Raw genomic sequence first — 14,571 nt, forward strand, 5'->3', positions numbered from 1 at the left:
CATGATTATTATATCATTGATGACTGTCCACTGGACAGAATGATTGCAGAGCTTGAGCAGCGGTTTTGCAGTGTAGATTGTGTGTACTTGTGTCAATTTAATGGTGACCTAAAACAATTGAGTATCTCTACTAAATCTGTCCAAAAGTGGGAAAGTTTTATCCCGGTTCTTGTTCCTTATTTGTTTTTTGGTAAAGTAAAAAATGAATCAATACTTAATCAATGCTTATGACAAGAACTGCTGTTTGTTAAGTTGCAAAACATTTTGTTGTGTAATTTTAAAAAATTCCCTTCCCAGATGAGAGAAGTCCCCTGACTTGAATCAAGCTTGGAAGTTATCTTTATTGCTATTTCTGAGTCAAAATAATGTGTTTCAATATGTTTGTAACATACTTACTTTTTTTTCCATTTCTCATGACACCACCTGATAATTAAATATGATTTGCGACACAAATGGCCCAATCTAGTTGGAAAGAATAGCTAAATTAAACATTAACGTGTATTAGTTATGTAGTTTTATTTTAGGTTCATGTAAATATAATAATACAATGGAAGTAACGATATTCATTCACTCAGCTCAGCTGGTTAACAGTGACAATATCTGGTTGAAACTCTAGGGGGCGACAGAAACAGTTTTACTCTACTGCACATCAAACAACATTTCGGTTGTGTTTTGTACATTTTACTTCCCTACCCAGATTGAGATAAGACACAAAGATTAAATTCAATGAATTCAATTCAATGATTCAAATGATTCTTCTTTATCGCTGTGTGGTGGTTATTCATACAGTTGAAGCAAACAGGAAGTGCTCTCTGACAGAAACTGCAATCGTGACTTCATATTGAGGTGTATAACTTCATATTTTCCAAAAAGCACAATTATAAAGTAGTTTATAATGATTTGCTTTTTAAATAAAACACACAACAAAACAAAATAAAACTAACTTCATATATATAACTTAATATTTTCAAAAAAGCACAATTATAAAGTACTTTATAATGACTGACTGACTGTCATCCTCCGGTAGACTCGTCAGCGCCCCCTGCGTTAGTCCTCGGTGCGCACCGCCGGCACAGGTTGCGGGGGGCGGAGTCAAACAGCTGGACACACTGGAGTGTCTCGTGGCTGCGATCATGCAGGTCGGGCTACACGTTGAAGGAACACTAACGTACCCTTCTCTTCCACCACAGCTAACTGGATTTTAGTAGGAGCGTTGAGGAGAAACATTGAATAAATTCCACATTTATCGTCCTTCTTTGGAGCTTTCTTTTTAATCGCTCGGTTACGCGACGGTGGGAAGAGGAAAGGTTGCAAAAGAATCCGAAGAAAACTTGCTAGCCAACGGCAGAAGGTGAGTAAAACTGTTACTATCGCTAGCTTGATGAATAGCATTCAGCGTCATTTATTCCAATTGCTACAATTGAATAAAAAATACGGGTATGGATACATTACCAGGACATGGGTTTCTTCTTCGCGTGTTCACCCTTCCCGTGCACGTTGCAACTAAACTAATCATACTGCCCTTTTTCTTCCATCTTTCCTGCAGTCCCACCGGTGCGTGTTCCCGGGAAAATGTCTCATTTGGCGGCGGTGCGGATGTCAGTCACACACAGTTAAATGTTAGAACTACTTGAGCACATCTTGCTCGGATGGTCGAAGAGGAAAAAGAGGAAAGAGGGTTCATCAAGGTGCCTGAAATGTCTCTGTGGATGATCCTGCCTGTTAGCCTCCCAGCACTGACCATCACTGGGATATGGGTTGTGTAAGTACTCCTTTTTTTTTTTTTATGAAACAATATACTTGTTTAGCTTTGGGATGATTATGTGCACATTTCTTCTTATGAACATGGTTACTAGAGTGTGATAAGGTATAGTGAAATATGGGGTAATAACTATAAAAGCAATCTTCAAAATAAAAAAATGTAAAAAAACAAATACAAACTAAATACAATTTAATAAAAATTAATAAAATAAATTAATAAATAAAATAAATTTGCTAAATACAAGAATGAAGAGTCTTGAACCAGTCATGATGTGCTATATATATCACTATATTGACACTTACTATGGTACCCATTATGTCATTGGATGGTCATATCACCTCGTACTTCGGTACGTGACAAAAAATGAAAAAAATGTAAAAAACTAAATAAAAATTTATAAAATAAATATGCTAAATACAAAAATGAAGAGTCTTGAACCAGTCATGATGTGCTATATATATCACTATATTGACACTTACTATGGTACTCATTATGTAATTGGATGGTCATTGGATGAAGGTTTGGGTGGACGGTGTTGACATCCAAAACGGGCTCACAAGAGTCTGAGCAAGACAAGATGTGAATATCTTGTTGACATTGTGAATGACACACCCCATGATGACTTTGTGTGGAATTGTTATTGTGTGGAAATATGGGGTAATAACTATAAGGAGGAGGATAAGTGGTAGAAAATGAATGAATTAATAATGGGAGTGTAGGGGTGCTATTTCCTATCTACAGGGCTCTAATAACGGTTTTCAATGCTCTAACTATGAAAACTAGTTAGTAGCATTAGTAGCATTTTTAAGGACTCCATGCTTTATTTTATGGCACTAATACGCGTCCGCATAGGCGACAAGAATATGTGAAATTCTCTTTTCGTGGCGCAATTAATCATTTTGATGGTGGTTATGAATCCGGTTTCTAAAGCCAACATGGCTCACAATGATGGGATTTTAGTTTCATTTACTTTGGGACTCGCCTCTCACCGTTAGCCATTAGAACATACATACTGATTAAATTGATAGAGTTTTGGTGGGTATTGGCCATGAAAGATGCTTTACAGTATGTCATTGACAGCATTCTGTTGGACAAAGTGTAAACCAAGGGTCTCAAACACGGGGCCCGCGGGCCAGATGTGGCCCGCAGGACACTAGTTTGAGGCCCCCGCCTTGATATGAAAGTTCAATGTGAGTGCAGCCCGCGCAAGTTTGATACCGATGCTTTATGGTATCATGTACCCAGAAAAAATTATTACGTTTGATTAATGTTCATGTTAAAGGTTAAATAACTGTTAATAGTTATCCTCCCTATCCCTGTGGAAGTGGTAAGTTTTTGGCTATTTAAGTTTAAAGGAAATAACTTGAAGGCTACCGTTTAGGTCGCTAGCTCTGTAGTTTGCGAGTTAGCATGTGTCTCAAGACCCTGCAGTTGCGCAATATGTTGTAAATAAAAAGAGTATAAATGTGACTATAGTCGTGTTTTGTCATGTCTACAGGGCTCTAATAATGCTTTGTTCATTTTAATCTGAAAAAATTAATTTGTCTACCCACCAACTATATGTGGTTTCTTAAGTTTTTATTATTTGCCGTTTTATTATTATTATTATATTTATTTAGTTATTACTGATTGATTGATTTTCTTTATTCTTGATTTGTTTATTTATATTTCATCTTATTTTGTGTAGAAAAATTTTCTTGTAGAAAATCGGAACGAAAGCGAAGTTTTAAAAATTTTTTTGTTTTTTTTTTCTGGAAAACCTGAGGTGGCCCAGTCTCACCCAGACCCTAGCTCCAGTGTCCCCCAAGTAAATTGAGTTTGAGACCCCTGGTGTAAACAGAGATGCAAGGAAAGTTCAAAGAGCAATAGGTGTGATAAGGGAGTGATCAAAGAGCTGCCATGATTAGTGTAGTCTGTGTCAAGCTGTGTCAAACTGAGTCTTTTACAGATCAGTGTTGATTTTCGCGACAATGCGGGACCAAGTGCGTCTTTCATCGGCTCAGTAGGCGTGTTGGCAACACAATGTGGTGACACGGCACACTTGGGGTTTGCTGCGGCTTTGGAAGGCATTCATCGGTATACGCCCAACACATGTTTTTTATGGAAATTAGCCGATATTGATCGGTGGCCTATCAATGGGCCCATCCCTAGTTTAAACTAAGATCCAAGATGGCTGAATAAACAAGCAAGGCTGTCACCAGGTACGTTATTAAAAAAAACACAAAAAAAACCTTAAACTTTATTATGGAAAGCAGGAAGTGAACAAATGTAACAGTTACTGATTGTAAAAGTACCAGATGGAGGGGTAGGATTTAATAAGCTTTGCTTCTTCCTACTCCTTTTGGACATGTGGAACTGTGAACTGATTATGTGATGCATTCAATTGTAATCTGATGCATGTTCAAATGAAATAAAACCATTACCATTACCAAATGGTTATATAATGTACGTACTATTATTACTATAATGTAGAGGTCCTTAACACAGAAGACCAAGTTGCTGTTGTCATTTAGTCATTGGTGGGTTTTGGTGTGTATTGGTGGGTCTTGGTGGGTCTTGGAGTGTTTTGGTGGGTCTTGGTGGGTCTGGGAAGGCAGATTCATTTGAATCATACGGTAGCTTCATACAAATACTGATCAATTTATACATTCATATGATGGGATTTTGCTGCACAGCGGTCGAGTGGTTAGCGTGAAGACCTTACACTCCTAGGAGACTCGGGTTGGCTGTTTCTGTTTTGTAAACGACCCCCCCCCCTCTGTTTCTTGAAGTGGCTGTATCACAAGCAGCTTCTGATTGAAGCAATAATTGGAGATGCTTCAGCTTTCTCTTGCTTCCAAAGAGAGCCACGCTGCATGCTTAACCTGAATTCCAGGGAGTCATGGCGATTGCACGTGGATTAGCGCTCCAGGAAGAAGTCTCCAGGATCAGCGGTCCTCTTAAAAAGTGAAATGTGCACGACATGTCCATACCTTACTTCTCTGCAGTTACTGAGAACGAGAAGGAGAGCTCTGCTATTATGCGCTCTGTTATTAGAAGAGGAATGCTAACCATGGGGGTGGGGGTGGGGGGGTGAGACAGATGGCCCTGATCCAAATGTTCACAGTTGTGTATTCTATACAGACTGGGTGCTGAATTTAATCTGAATTTAAAGCCCATTTATTAGGTACTAGTGTCATGCAGTCCAATACAAGAGCTGCAGAAGATCTTAGAGGTGAAGTTTGTAGTGAAGTAGTTTTTTATGATTGTGTTGGCATATTTAAATCAAGAGTGCTGCAAACTAAAAAAGAAAAAAACAGAAACATCCCACAGTATGATGCAATGTAATACTAAATCACCGAAAAAACAACAAGTTACAGTATTTGAATGCATCTCATTACATTGTCCCGGTGGGCCGACGACTTTGCAAAAGATCCTCCAGTCAAGTAAAACGACAAAAAAAGGAACAATTTGGACTTTAACCGAATGATCTGGTATAATATGCTTAAAAAGTCAAACAAAAAATAAGGAGTGATGATAACCATAGAACCAGAATTTCATTATTTATTCTTTAAAATATCAGCAATGCAGTTAATCTAATAGACATAATGTTACCAAGCGGATGCTCATAATGACTCATTGCTAGCATGAAGGGAAGGTGTGATGATAACCATAGAACCAGAGCTTCAAATAATGGTTACACACACCAGTAATTTAAACAAACAGATGCTAATGTACGGTGAATAGCATGTATCATAACGTCATGACATCGCAGCACAATTTGACCAAATGCTACCGAGTTCAATTCCACCCTCGGCCATCTCTGTGTGGAGTTTGTATGTTCTCCCCGTGCATGCGTGGGTTTTCTCCGGGTACTCCGGTTTCCTCCCACATTCCAAAAACATGCTAGTTTAATTGTAGGTGGCATTGTGAATTATCCTTACTGACCTTTTTTGCAGTACATTTAGTAAAATGTAATAATAAATAATAAAATAATAATAAAAAGAGAATAGAAAATAGTTTACCATTTGGATTTTATTTAAATTTTAGAGTTGAGATGTTTTTCATATGATTTACAGCAGAAACATGAATATTGTCTGCACTGTCATCGTTCTCCCAGCAACCAAAAAAACAACCAATCGCAAACCAATGATGTTGCGTGGCGGAAACCCAAACGCTAACGTTTGTGTTGTGTTGGTTCCCTCATCGTTTAGGGAACTTTAGATCTTGTTAGTTTGATATGTAACCACATTTAGACAGCGTTTACTCATGCAATTGTGTGTGACTTGATGTCAGTCGTGTTATGTAGCTGCATGTTATATGCCAGGGTATGTATGATACAGTCATACAGTACATATGGACGATGGCATTTATGGTGGTACTTATAGGTTATCACATGGTTTGTCTGGTATCTGGCCAGGTATCATGCCCCCAAGTGTCAGTATCAGCCCGAGACTGAAGGGTCCATTAATCAAGTTTGGGTTTTTTGCTGACTGGAGAAGCACTAGGCACTAAGCACTCGCGCGCTGTTCTCTGATTGGTTGTTTCACGGGCACGATACCAGAGCAGCGCGCTCTGAGTGGACAGCTACGGGGGCTGATACTAGACATGGTTAAACTCTATATTTTATCAGTATCACTGCCCTGGGCTTTGACACAGTATAATTTCGGCATTTTTCCGTATCATTCATGGGCGGTTTCTAGGGTACAGGGCCAATTAATACTGTAGTATGTGATAATGTGTTTGTACGTACGAGTGCACACGTGTCTTACTGCGTATGATGTTTGAATGGTAATAATAACATTGTGTTCTTGAAGAAATATTTAAACGTATCCTTTTTTTCTACGCTAACATGCCTGCACGTGCTCAACGGTACACGTGTCATATTTGCACACTTCCCTCAAATAGCTGTCAGCATATCTTCGAACCAGCTTGAAGCACCTCAAAAGCAGGTTCCTTCCTGTTGCATTGACAAGGGCGCCTTGTTTGGAGAAGCAGTCAAGGGTCTCACTCCCCTCCGCACCCCCCACCCCCCCACCACCAACGGAATGTCAGAGGATGTGACCTGTTGCATAAGTTTGTCTTTGACTGCTGGTGACTGACTGGATGCGAGTAAAGTCAACACGGGGGGAGGACATCATGTAAAGAAGTGTGGATAACCTTCACACTGCGTCTGGCGGGTACATGCGTATGAAGGGGTATTTTCAGCCCTTCTTGATGTTTACATTTGATCGTTTTGATAGAACGTCATAACATTTGGTTTAAAAATAGATGTCAGAGGCCTCTCTCCAGAGAGGCTGTTAGTGCCTATAGTGCACGAATGAATTCATACTTCATGCATCACACCCTTTCCTGTGGTTTTCCAATGTTATTTTTGCTTCGGAAATGTTGACCCTTGCAGAATTTTCCATGAAACACAGCCTCCTGCATGTTCCAATTTGAAAAAAAAAAAAAAAAAAAAAAAAACGAGCTACAGTATGTTGCACCCCTTGGCATGCAATTAAAGTTTACGGCCACCACCGAAGCCGCGATGGAGGCCTCGTTTTGTAAACAAACCTATTATTACTTTATGAGAAGTTCATTTTGAAATGTCCCAAAGCTCCACTGCTGTTCTTTTAGTATGAGCGGCAAAAGCAAAGTATCACCAACTTGAGTCTCAGCCACAAACCCCTCAGAGCCCCCCCGATCCCTTAGCTTGTTCCTGTCAAGAAGCTGTCAGTGGTGCGGATTTAAAAGCGGAGGTGCCTGGTTAGCCTCCTACCTCCAGGCTGTATTTCACACTCACCTGTGGGTTTCCTCGCCGTGATCTTTAAAGACAGCATGAATTCCATCTGGATTATATGACGTTCATGTAACGATTCACGGCCGCCCAAAGGCAGAAGTTCGCCCTCAGATGTGTTGTGCACGGATCCACAGCAGCCGGTCGCTATCAATCCAACGGAACACTGAGAAAAGAAAAAAAAAACTGGTTTACACGATGATGGCTGCGGTTCACGTAAACATTTTAGATCAGGGGACTCAAACTCAATTTACCTGGGGGGCCACTGGAGCTAGGGTCTGGGCAAGGCTGGGCTGCATCAGGTTTTCCAAAAAAAAACACATTTATCAAAAACAGAAAAATATACAAACTTTTTCAGTGCTTTGGTTCCGATTTTCTACAATAAAAGCTCTGATAAAACATTCCACTGTTCTCAAATATCTTCATTTTTATTTTTCTGCACAAAATCAGATGAAAAATAAATAAACAAATCAAGAATAAAAAAAATCTATCAATCAGTAATACATAAATATAATAATAATAAAATGGCAAATAATAAAAACTTAATAAACCATATATAGTTGGTGGGTAGACAAATTTTTTTTTCAGATTAAAATGAACAAAGCATTATTAGAGCCCTGTAGACATGACAAAACACGACTATAGTCACATTTATACTCTTTTTATTTACAACATATCTGTCTCAAGACAACTGCAGGGTCTTGAGACACATGCTAACTCGCAAACTGGAGAGCTAGCGACCTAAACGGTAGCCTTCAAGTTATTTCCTTTAAACTTAAATAGCCAAAAACTTACCACTTCCGCACGTATAGGGAGGATAACTATTAAGAGTTATTTAACCTTTAACATGAACATTAATCAAACGTAATAATTTTTTCTGGGTACATGATACCATACAGCATCCATATCAAACTTGTGCGGGGGCGCACTAACATTAAACTTTCATATCAAGGCGGGGGCCTCAAACTAGTGTCCTGCGGGCCACATTTGGCCCGCGGGCCCCGTGTTTGAGACCCCTGTTCTAGATGAAGCGTTCCATTCTTGATTGAGTGCTGAATGTATTCTAGTGTGTTCTACAAATGATGTCATTTGACGTAACAAAGAGCTCACCTCTGCCTGTTTCAAATTTGGAAACTATGTTTCCCCATCGGAAATAATAGAAATAGAAACGGTCTTTTCCAGGATCAAACTGTCACCATCATACAGTGCTTTTAACCACGTTAATGCCTTGTTTATCGCGGGTTAATTGAACCCGGTTTTCTCCGGGTACTCCGGTTTCCTCCTAAAACATTCCAAAAACATGCTAGGTTAATTGGCCACTCCAAATTGTCCATAGGTATGAATGTGAGTGTGAATGGTTGTTTGTCTATATGTGCCCTGTGATTGGCTGGCCACCAGTCCAGGGTGTACCCCGCCTCTCGCCCGAAGACAGCTGTGATAGGCTCCAGCACCCCCCGCGACCCTCGTGAGGATAAGCGGTAGAAAATGAATGAATGAATGAAAAATATGATGATATATATATATAATGTTAGCTCATTTAATGATTGTGAATGATGGACAAAATTTAAAAACGATATTACACAAGTTATACCCGGGCATACCCGCAACCCTGGTAAGGATAAACAGCCTAGAAGATGGATGGATCGAAATAATTCAGTTATTTATTGTAAATACATACGGTATGTTTCACTTCATCTTCATCGTGTTCTCTTATATTACTTAAAATTACTTCTTTTCAATAAAGATATTTCAAAATAACATATTTTAGAGCTGTAATTATAACTATGTTTTTGCCCAAAGTTGCCAGAATCTCATACCGGCCCATGCCAAGTGTGTACACACATTGTTTTCAAAGTGCCAAAAATAACACGTGGACAAGGTCAGAGTTTTTGACAACCTCATGGCCAAGTACCCAAATTAGACGATGATGTCATCAAAAGTCAATTCTGCTATCCCATACGCCCCCTAAAACAGACGTGGTCTTCATGACCCTCTGGTCACTGACTTCTGATTGATGTAGCTGGTCAATGACCAGCCAAATTCAACACCGCTGTTGGACGCAAGCCGAGGTTGCCGCAAACAAATCACTTTTATCTCTCGTTAGGCTTACTTAGTGATACCGAATGTCAGGTCACCTGGGTTTTAGGGTTGAATCAACCGGGCTTTCCCCTTAGAAGTACTTGAGGCTATGCGATGCACGAATACAGTAGAAGGGTATTTGGAAAGCACCGCATACTTGTCTGCATGACGAAAAATGGGATATCTTAATTGAATCACATGTACGTAGGTACTAGAGGTCTACACGGCTAGTTACATTTATACTCTTTTTATTTACAACATATTGCGCAACTGCAGGGTCTTGAGACACATGCTAACTCGCAAACTAGAGAGCTAGCGGCCTAAACGGTAGCCTTCAAGTTATTTCCTTTAAACTTAAATAGCCAAAAACTTACCACTTCCACACGGATAGGGAGGATAACTATTAACAGTTATTTAACCTTTAACATGAACATTAATCAAACGTAATAATTTTTTCTGGGTACATGATACCATACAGCATACGCGTGTTTTAGACCCCTGCTCTAGGTCTTGAATGTGCAATTTGCTGTCCCTTTTTTTTTGGTTAATCACATGCCTGCTCTCCCACTGCCAGGTACGCCATGGCCCTGTACAACCAGCATGTCTGCCCCGTGGAGAACTGGTATGTTTGTTTTGCTATTTGCCATTGGTTATGTATGTTTATTTATCATTAAAAAACATTCACGCAAAGTTCTCTTGACACCAAAACAGGTTGTACTCCTGTCATAGATGAATAAAAAATGTGAAATAGGAGTCAAATGAGGTGGTCATTTAGACATGACCCCCCACCCTCGGGGAGCTTTTGAGCATCACCATCACAGATTTTAACACATGCAGCCATAAACTTCAAAAAAGTCCCACGATAATAGCATCTACTGATATTCTGTTGTCATAACTACGATATAGCACATAAAAATACCCACAAGTATGTTTTTGGTTTTAGGACGGCCATTAAGTGGCACTGACAGCTTTATGGCTACTGCGAAATAAATAAAGTGAGAAGTGAGCGCAACACTTCAAAGAAAGACGAAACTTTGGATTAATTGTTGCACGCTACAACAAATAGCACATTAACCTCTTTGCTAGTGCGTCAGAGCAAGCCAGATGGGAATTAGCCCTGCATTAGCCGCCGTGAGCACCAGGCTGGCCGCTATGGAGAAGATTGACTTCCTGTCACCTTGGCACGCTTTTCTACTGTCAAACATTTGACTTTGTATCATTTTGTGTCATTAATTCATTCATTTTTTACCGCTTATCCTCACGGAGGTTGCTGGAGCCTATCCCAGCTGTCTTCGGGCGAGAGGCGGGGTACACCCTGGACTGGTGGCCAGCCAATCACAGGGCGCATATAGACAAACAACCATTCACACTCACATTCATACCTATGGACAATTTGGAGTGGCTAATTAACCTAGCATGTTTTTGGAATGTGGGAGGAAACCGGAGTACCTGGAGAAATCAAACGCGGGTCTTGTAGCTGTGTGTCCTAATCACGCATCCACCGTGCAGCCAATGTTAAATGTTAATATTTCATTTATTCATTTTCTACCGCTTTCCCTCACGAAGGTCACAGGGGTGCTGGAGCCTATCCCAGCTGTCTTCGGGCGAGAGGCGGGGTACACCCTGGACTGGTGGCCAGCCAATCACAGGGCACATATAGACAAACAACCATTCACACTCACATTCATACCTATGGACAATTTGGAGTGGCCAATTAACCTAGCATGTTTTTGGAATGTGGGAGGAAACCGGAGTACCCGGAGAAAACCCACGCATGCACGGGGAGAACATGCAAACTCCACATAGAGATGGCCGAGGGTGGAATTGAACTCGGGTCTCCTAGCTGTGAGTCTGCGCACTAACCACTGATACAGCCCATCAATCAAATAATTTATAACAAAACTGAAATTTTGTGCACGGTGAATGAGTGGTCAGCATGTAAGCCACACAGTCAGGAGATTGGAACACCTTGGTTGGACTCTCCTTTTGGGCATCTCTGTGTGGAGTTTGCATGTTCTCCCCGTGCATGCGTGGGTTTTCTCCGGGTACTCCGGTTTCCTCCCACATTCCAAAAAAAACATGCTAGGTTAATTAGCAATTCCAAATTGTCCATAGGTATGAATGTGAGTGTGAATGGTTGTTTGTCTATATGTGCCCTGTGATTGGCTGGCCACCAGTCCAGGGTGTACCCCGCTTCTCGCCCGAAGACAGCTGGGATAGGCTCCAGCACCCCTGTGACCTTCGTGAGGGAAAGCGGTAGAAAATGAATAAATGAAATATTAACATTTAACATTGGCTGCACGGTGGTTGCGTGATTAGGACACACAGCCACGAGACCCGCGTTTGATTTCTCCAGGTACTCCGGTTTCCTCCCACATTCCAAAAACATGCTAGGTTTATTAGCCACTCCAAATTGTCCATAGGTATGAATATGAGTGTGAATGGTTGTTTGTCTATATGTGCCCTGTGATTGGCTGGCCACCAGTCCAGAGTGTACCACGCCTCTGGGATAGGCTCCAGCATACCCCAGCCAATGGAGGGATGGATGGATGGATAAATTTACCGAGACGTGCGTTGTGGAGGAGCAGACGTTGCAGGCGGGACTGTCTGGATCTGACGTCACTTGCTCCGCCTCCTCTAAACACAGCATACAAGGGAAATATATTTATATATAAATACATAACATGTTTTGGTGTCAAGACCACTTAAAAAATAGCATATATTTGCCAATATGAGAACCACTAAGGTGTGAATGAGAGAATGACTAAAGTGTGTGTGCTGTTCCAGGTTGTACAACCAGTCGTGTGAAGAGGAGCTGCATTTGCAGAGTGGGCCAACGTTGTGCTGCACGCTCGATAACGTCCCTCTCATCAGGTTAGTGAGACGTCCAGCCTCTCTTCCAGCCGGCCGGCCGGCCGTCCATCCGCCCTCCCTGCCCTGAAGTCTCCTCCCCCGTCGCTTGCGTCTGTCTGCTGATTGAAAACAGGAAGAGTCAGCCATTGTTTTTTTTTTTCAGCGACCCCTGTCGCTACATTGCGGATAAAAGGCGGGCGGGTTTGAAGGAGACACTTCTCCTCAAAGTGTGTGTGTGTGTGTGTGCGTGCACAGGGAAAATTACTTGGGGGGGGGGGGGGGGGGGCGAGGTATCTGTATCCTGCCTGCCGCCATGGCAGTCCAGACGTTGCACATAAGCATGTAAACACAGAGCGAGACGAGTCGGCCAAGACGCTGCGCTGTTTTGGTTAACATTTGGGACCGCTTTTGAGCTCAGAACATGAAAGGCGGGTGAAATCGTAAACAGTTGTCTGGCTTATGTAACATTTCTGGAAGAAATCTTTTCAAGAAAAGCCAATAAATCACGGCTTGAAAAAAAACCTTCATACAATAACAGACACAAGAGAGCAAAAAACAATCAAAAGAGTTATGAAGATAAAACCAGAGGGGGGGGGGTCTTAAATGGAATAATGTTATTGTTGGTCAGCGCTGCAGCCCTCCAACAGGTGTGCTAGTTCTTGCATAATCCCGCTGACAGGAACCCACCAGGAGGGTTCTGACATCTGAAAAGCACGAACTCAACAAAGCCTGCAATACATTTGGATGCGGCCTTTTTGCTTAAGTGTGTTTGAATAGAATCAAAATAATGACAAAATATATACAAATATGGATAAAAGGCGGGCGGGCTTGAATATATATATACTATATATAAATATATATACATATAAATATCCTCTGATCAGTGAATTTCCTCAGGTACGGATCACTTTGTACAGATATTACCCAGTTTCAGCTTTTCTGTTTAAGGGGACCGGTTATCCTCATTGCATTGAGTTGTGGACTCCTATAGAGCAGCTACACACAACAACCAGCACTTTCTAGATCTTCCAGAATCTCCACCTATTCCAGCTATATTTCCTTGCAGTTCCAAGTAAATGGTCTGTTTTAATTTATTCACTGGCACGCCCACTCCATTGTGATTGGTCAAAACTTACAGCTTGTTGCACCGGGCATGCCCATAAAAGGAAATTGAAAAAAAACTCTACAAACAAGCGTTCAGATGTTTTATTTAACTTAAAAATAAACCATGGCTGCATGGCGACCGAGTGGTTAGCACGCAGGCCTCACGGCTAGGAGACCTGAGTTCGATTCCACCCTCAGGCATCTCTGTGCGGAGTTTGCATGTTCTCCCCGTGCATGCGTGGGTTTTCTCGGGGTACTCCGGTTTCCTCCCACATTCCAAAAACATGCTAGGCTAATTAGCCGACTCCAAATTGTTCATAGGTATGAATGTGAGTGTGAATGGTTGTTTGTCTATATGTGCCCTGTGATTGGCTGGCCACCAGTCCAGGGTGTACCCCGCCTCTCGCCCGAAGACAGCTGGGATAGGCTCCAGCACCCCCGCGACCCTTGTGAGGAAAAAGCGTTAGAAAATGAATGAATGAATAAAAATAAACCTGTGATATTCAGTCTTTATCTGTACAGTCAAACTTTTTTATTACTGAGATTTAGTCCTGTTTTCTTTGAATTGCAATTTAGGTGCCAAAATAAGTGTTTTGTAGGGCAGTGGGTCATGCCCCCACTGGGGGACAGAAATAGCTTCCGCCCCCCAAATTTGAAAGACTATTGAGACACTGATATGTATTTATTTCTATGTACAGTACAGACCGAACTTGAAACTCAATCCAGCAAAATCCAACCAAATGGGAGCTGTGACGCATGCAGGAATATTCAGATTGCATGATGAGTAGGACATCCAAATGTCACACCCCCCCTGGCAGTTCATTGCCCCCCCCCTCCCTTAGAACTAGTCAGTTTTAATTGAAGACCCCTGCTCTACACCAAGATATGTCACAATCCAGGAGGATGGTTTCTCCAGGCCCAGAGTCATCTCTTCATTTGCAACTCCAAAAGGAGGGACATTCCTTTGGGGGACAACGACATCCAAATCCTGGATAGAGAGGACCGCTGGTTTTGA

At 41.4% G+C, this 14,571-nt stretch overlaps 1 protein-coding gene across 1 annotated transcript in view; it reads left to right on the forward strand.

Moving 5' to 3' along the window:
- The first annotated feature begins 1,094 nt into the window (after nt 1-1,094).
- Nucleotides 1,095-14,571, forward strand: part of LOC131109388 (transmembrane protein 150A) — a 32,406-nt gene continuing 18,929 nt past the window's right edge. Inside the window, exons 1-4 of the mRNA XM_058061335.2 lie at nt 1,095-1,351; nt 1,547-1,762; nt 10,174-10,221; nt 12,387-12,473. Of these exons, the coding sequence (XP_057917318.2) occupies nt 1,650-1,762; nt 10,174-10,221; nt 12,387-12,473 (248 nt within the window). The 5' untranslated portion in view covers nt 1,095-1,351; nt 1,547-1,649. The remainder of the gene's footprint in view (nt 1,352-1,546; nt 1,763-10,173; nt 10,222-12,386; nt 12,474-14,571) is intronic.

Source organism: Doryrhamphus excisus, linkage group LG10, assembly GCF_037039965.1.
Source record: "Doryrhamphus excisus strain RoL-2023G ecotype Guam linkage group LG10, RoL_Dexc_Guam_v1.1, whole genome shotgun sequence".
Lineage (NCBI taxonomy): Eukaryota > Metazoa > Chordata > Actinopteri > Syngnathiformes > Syngnathidae > Doryrhamphus > Doryrhamphus excisus.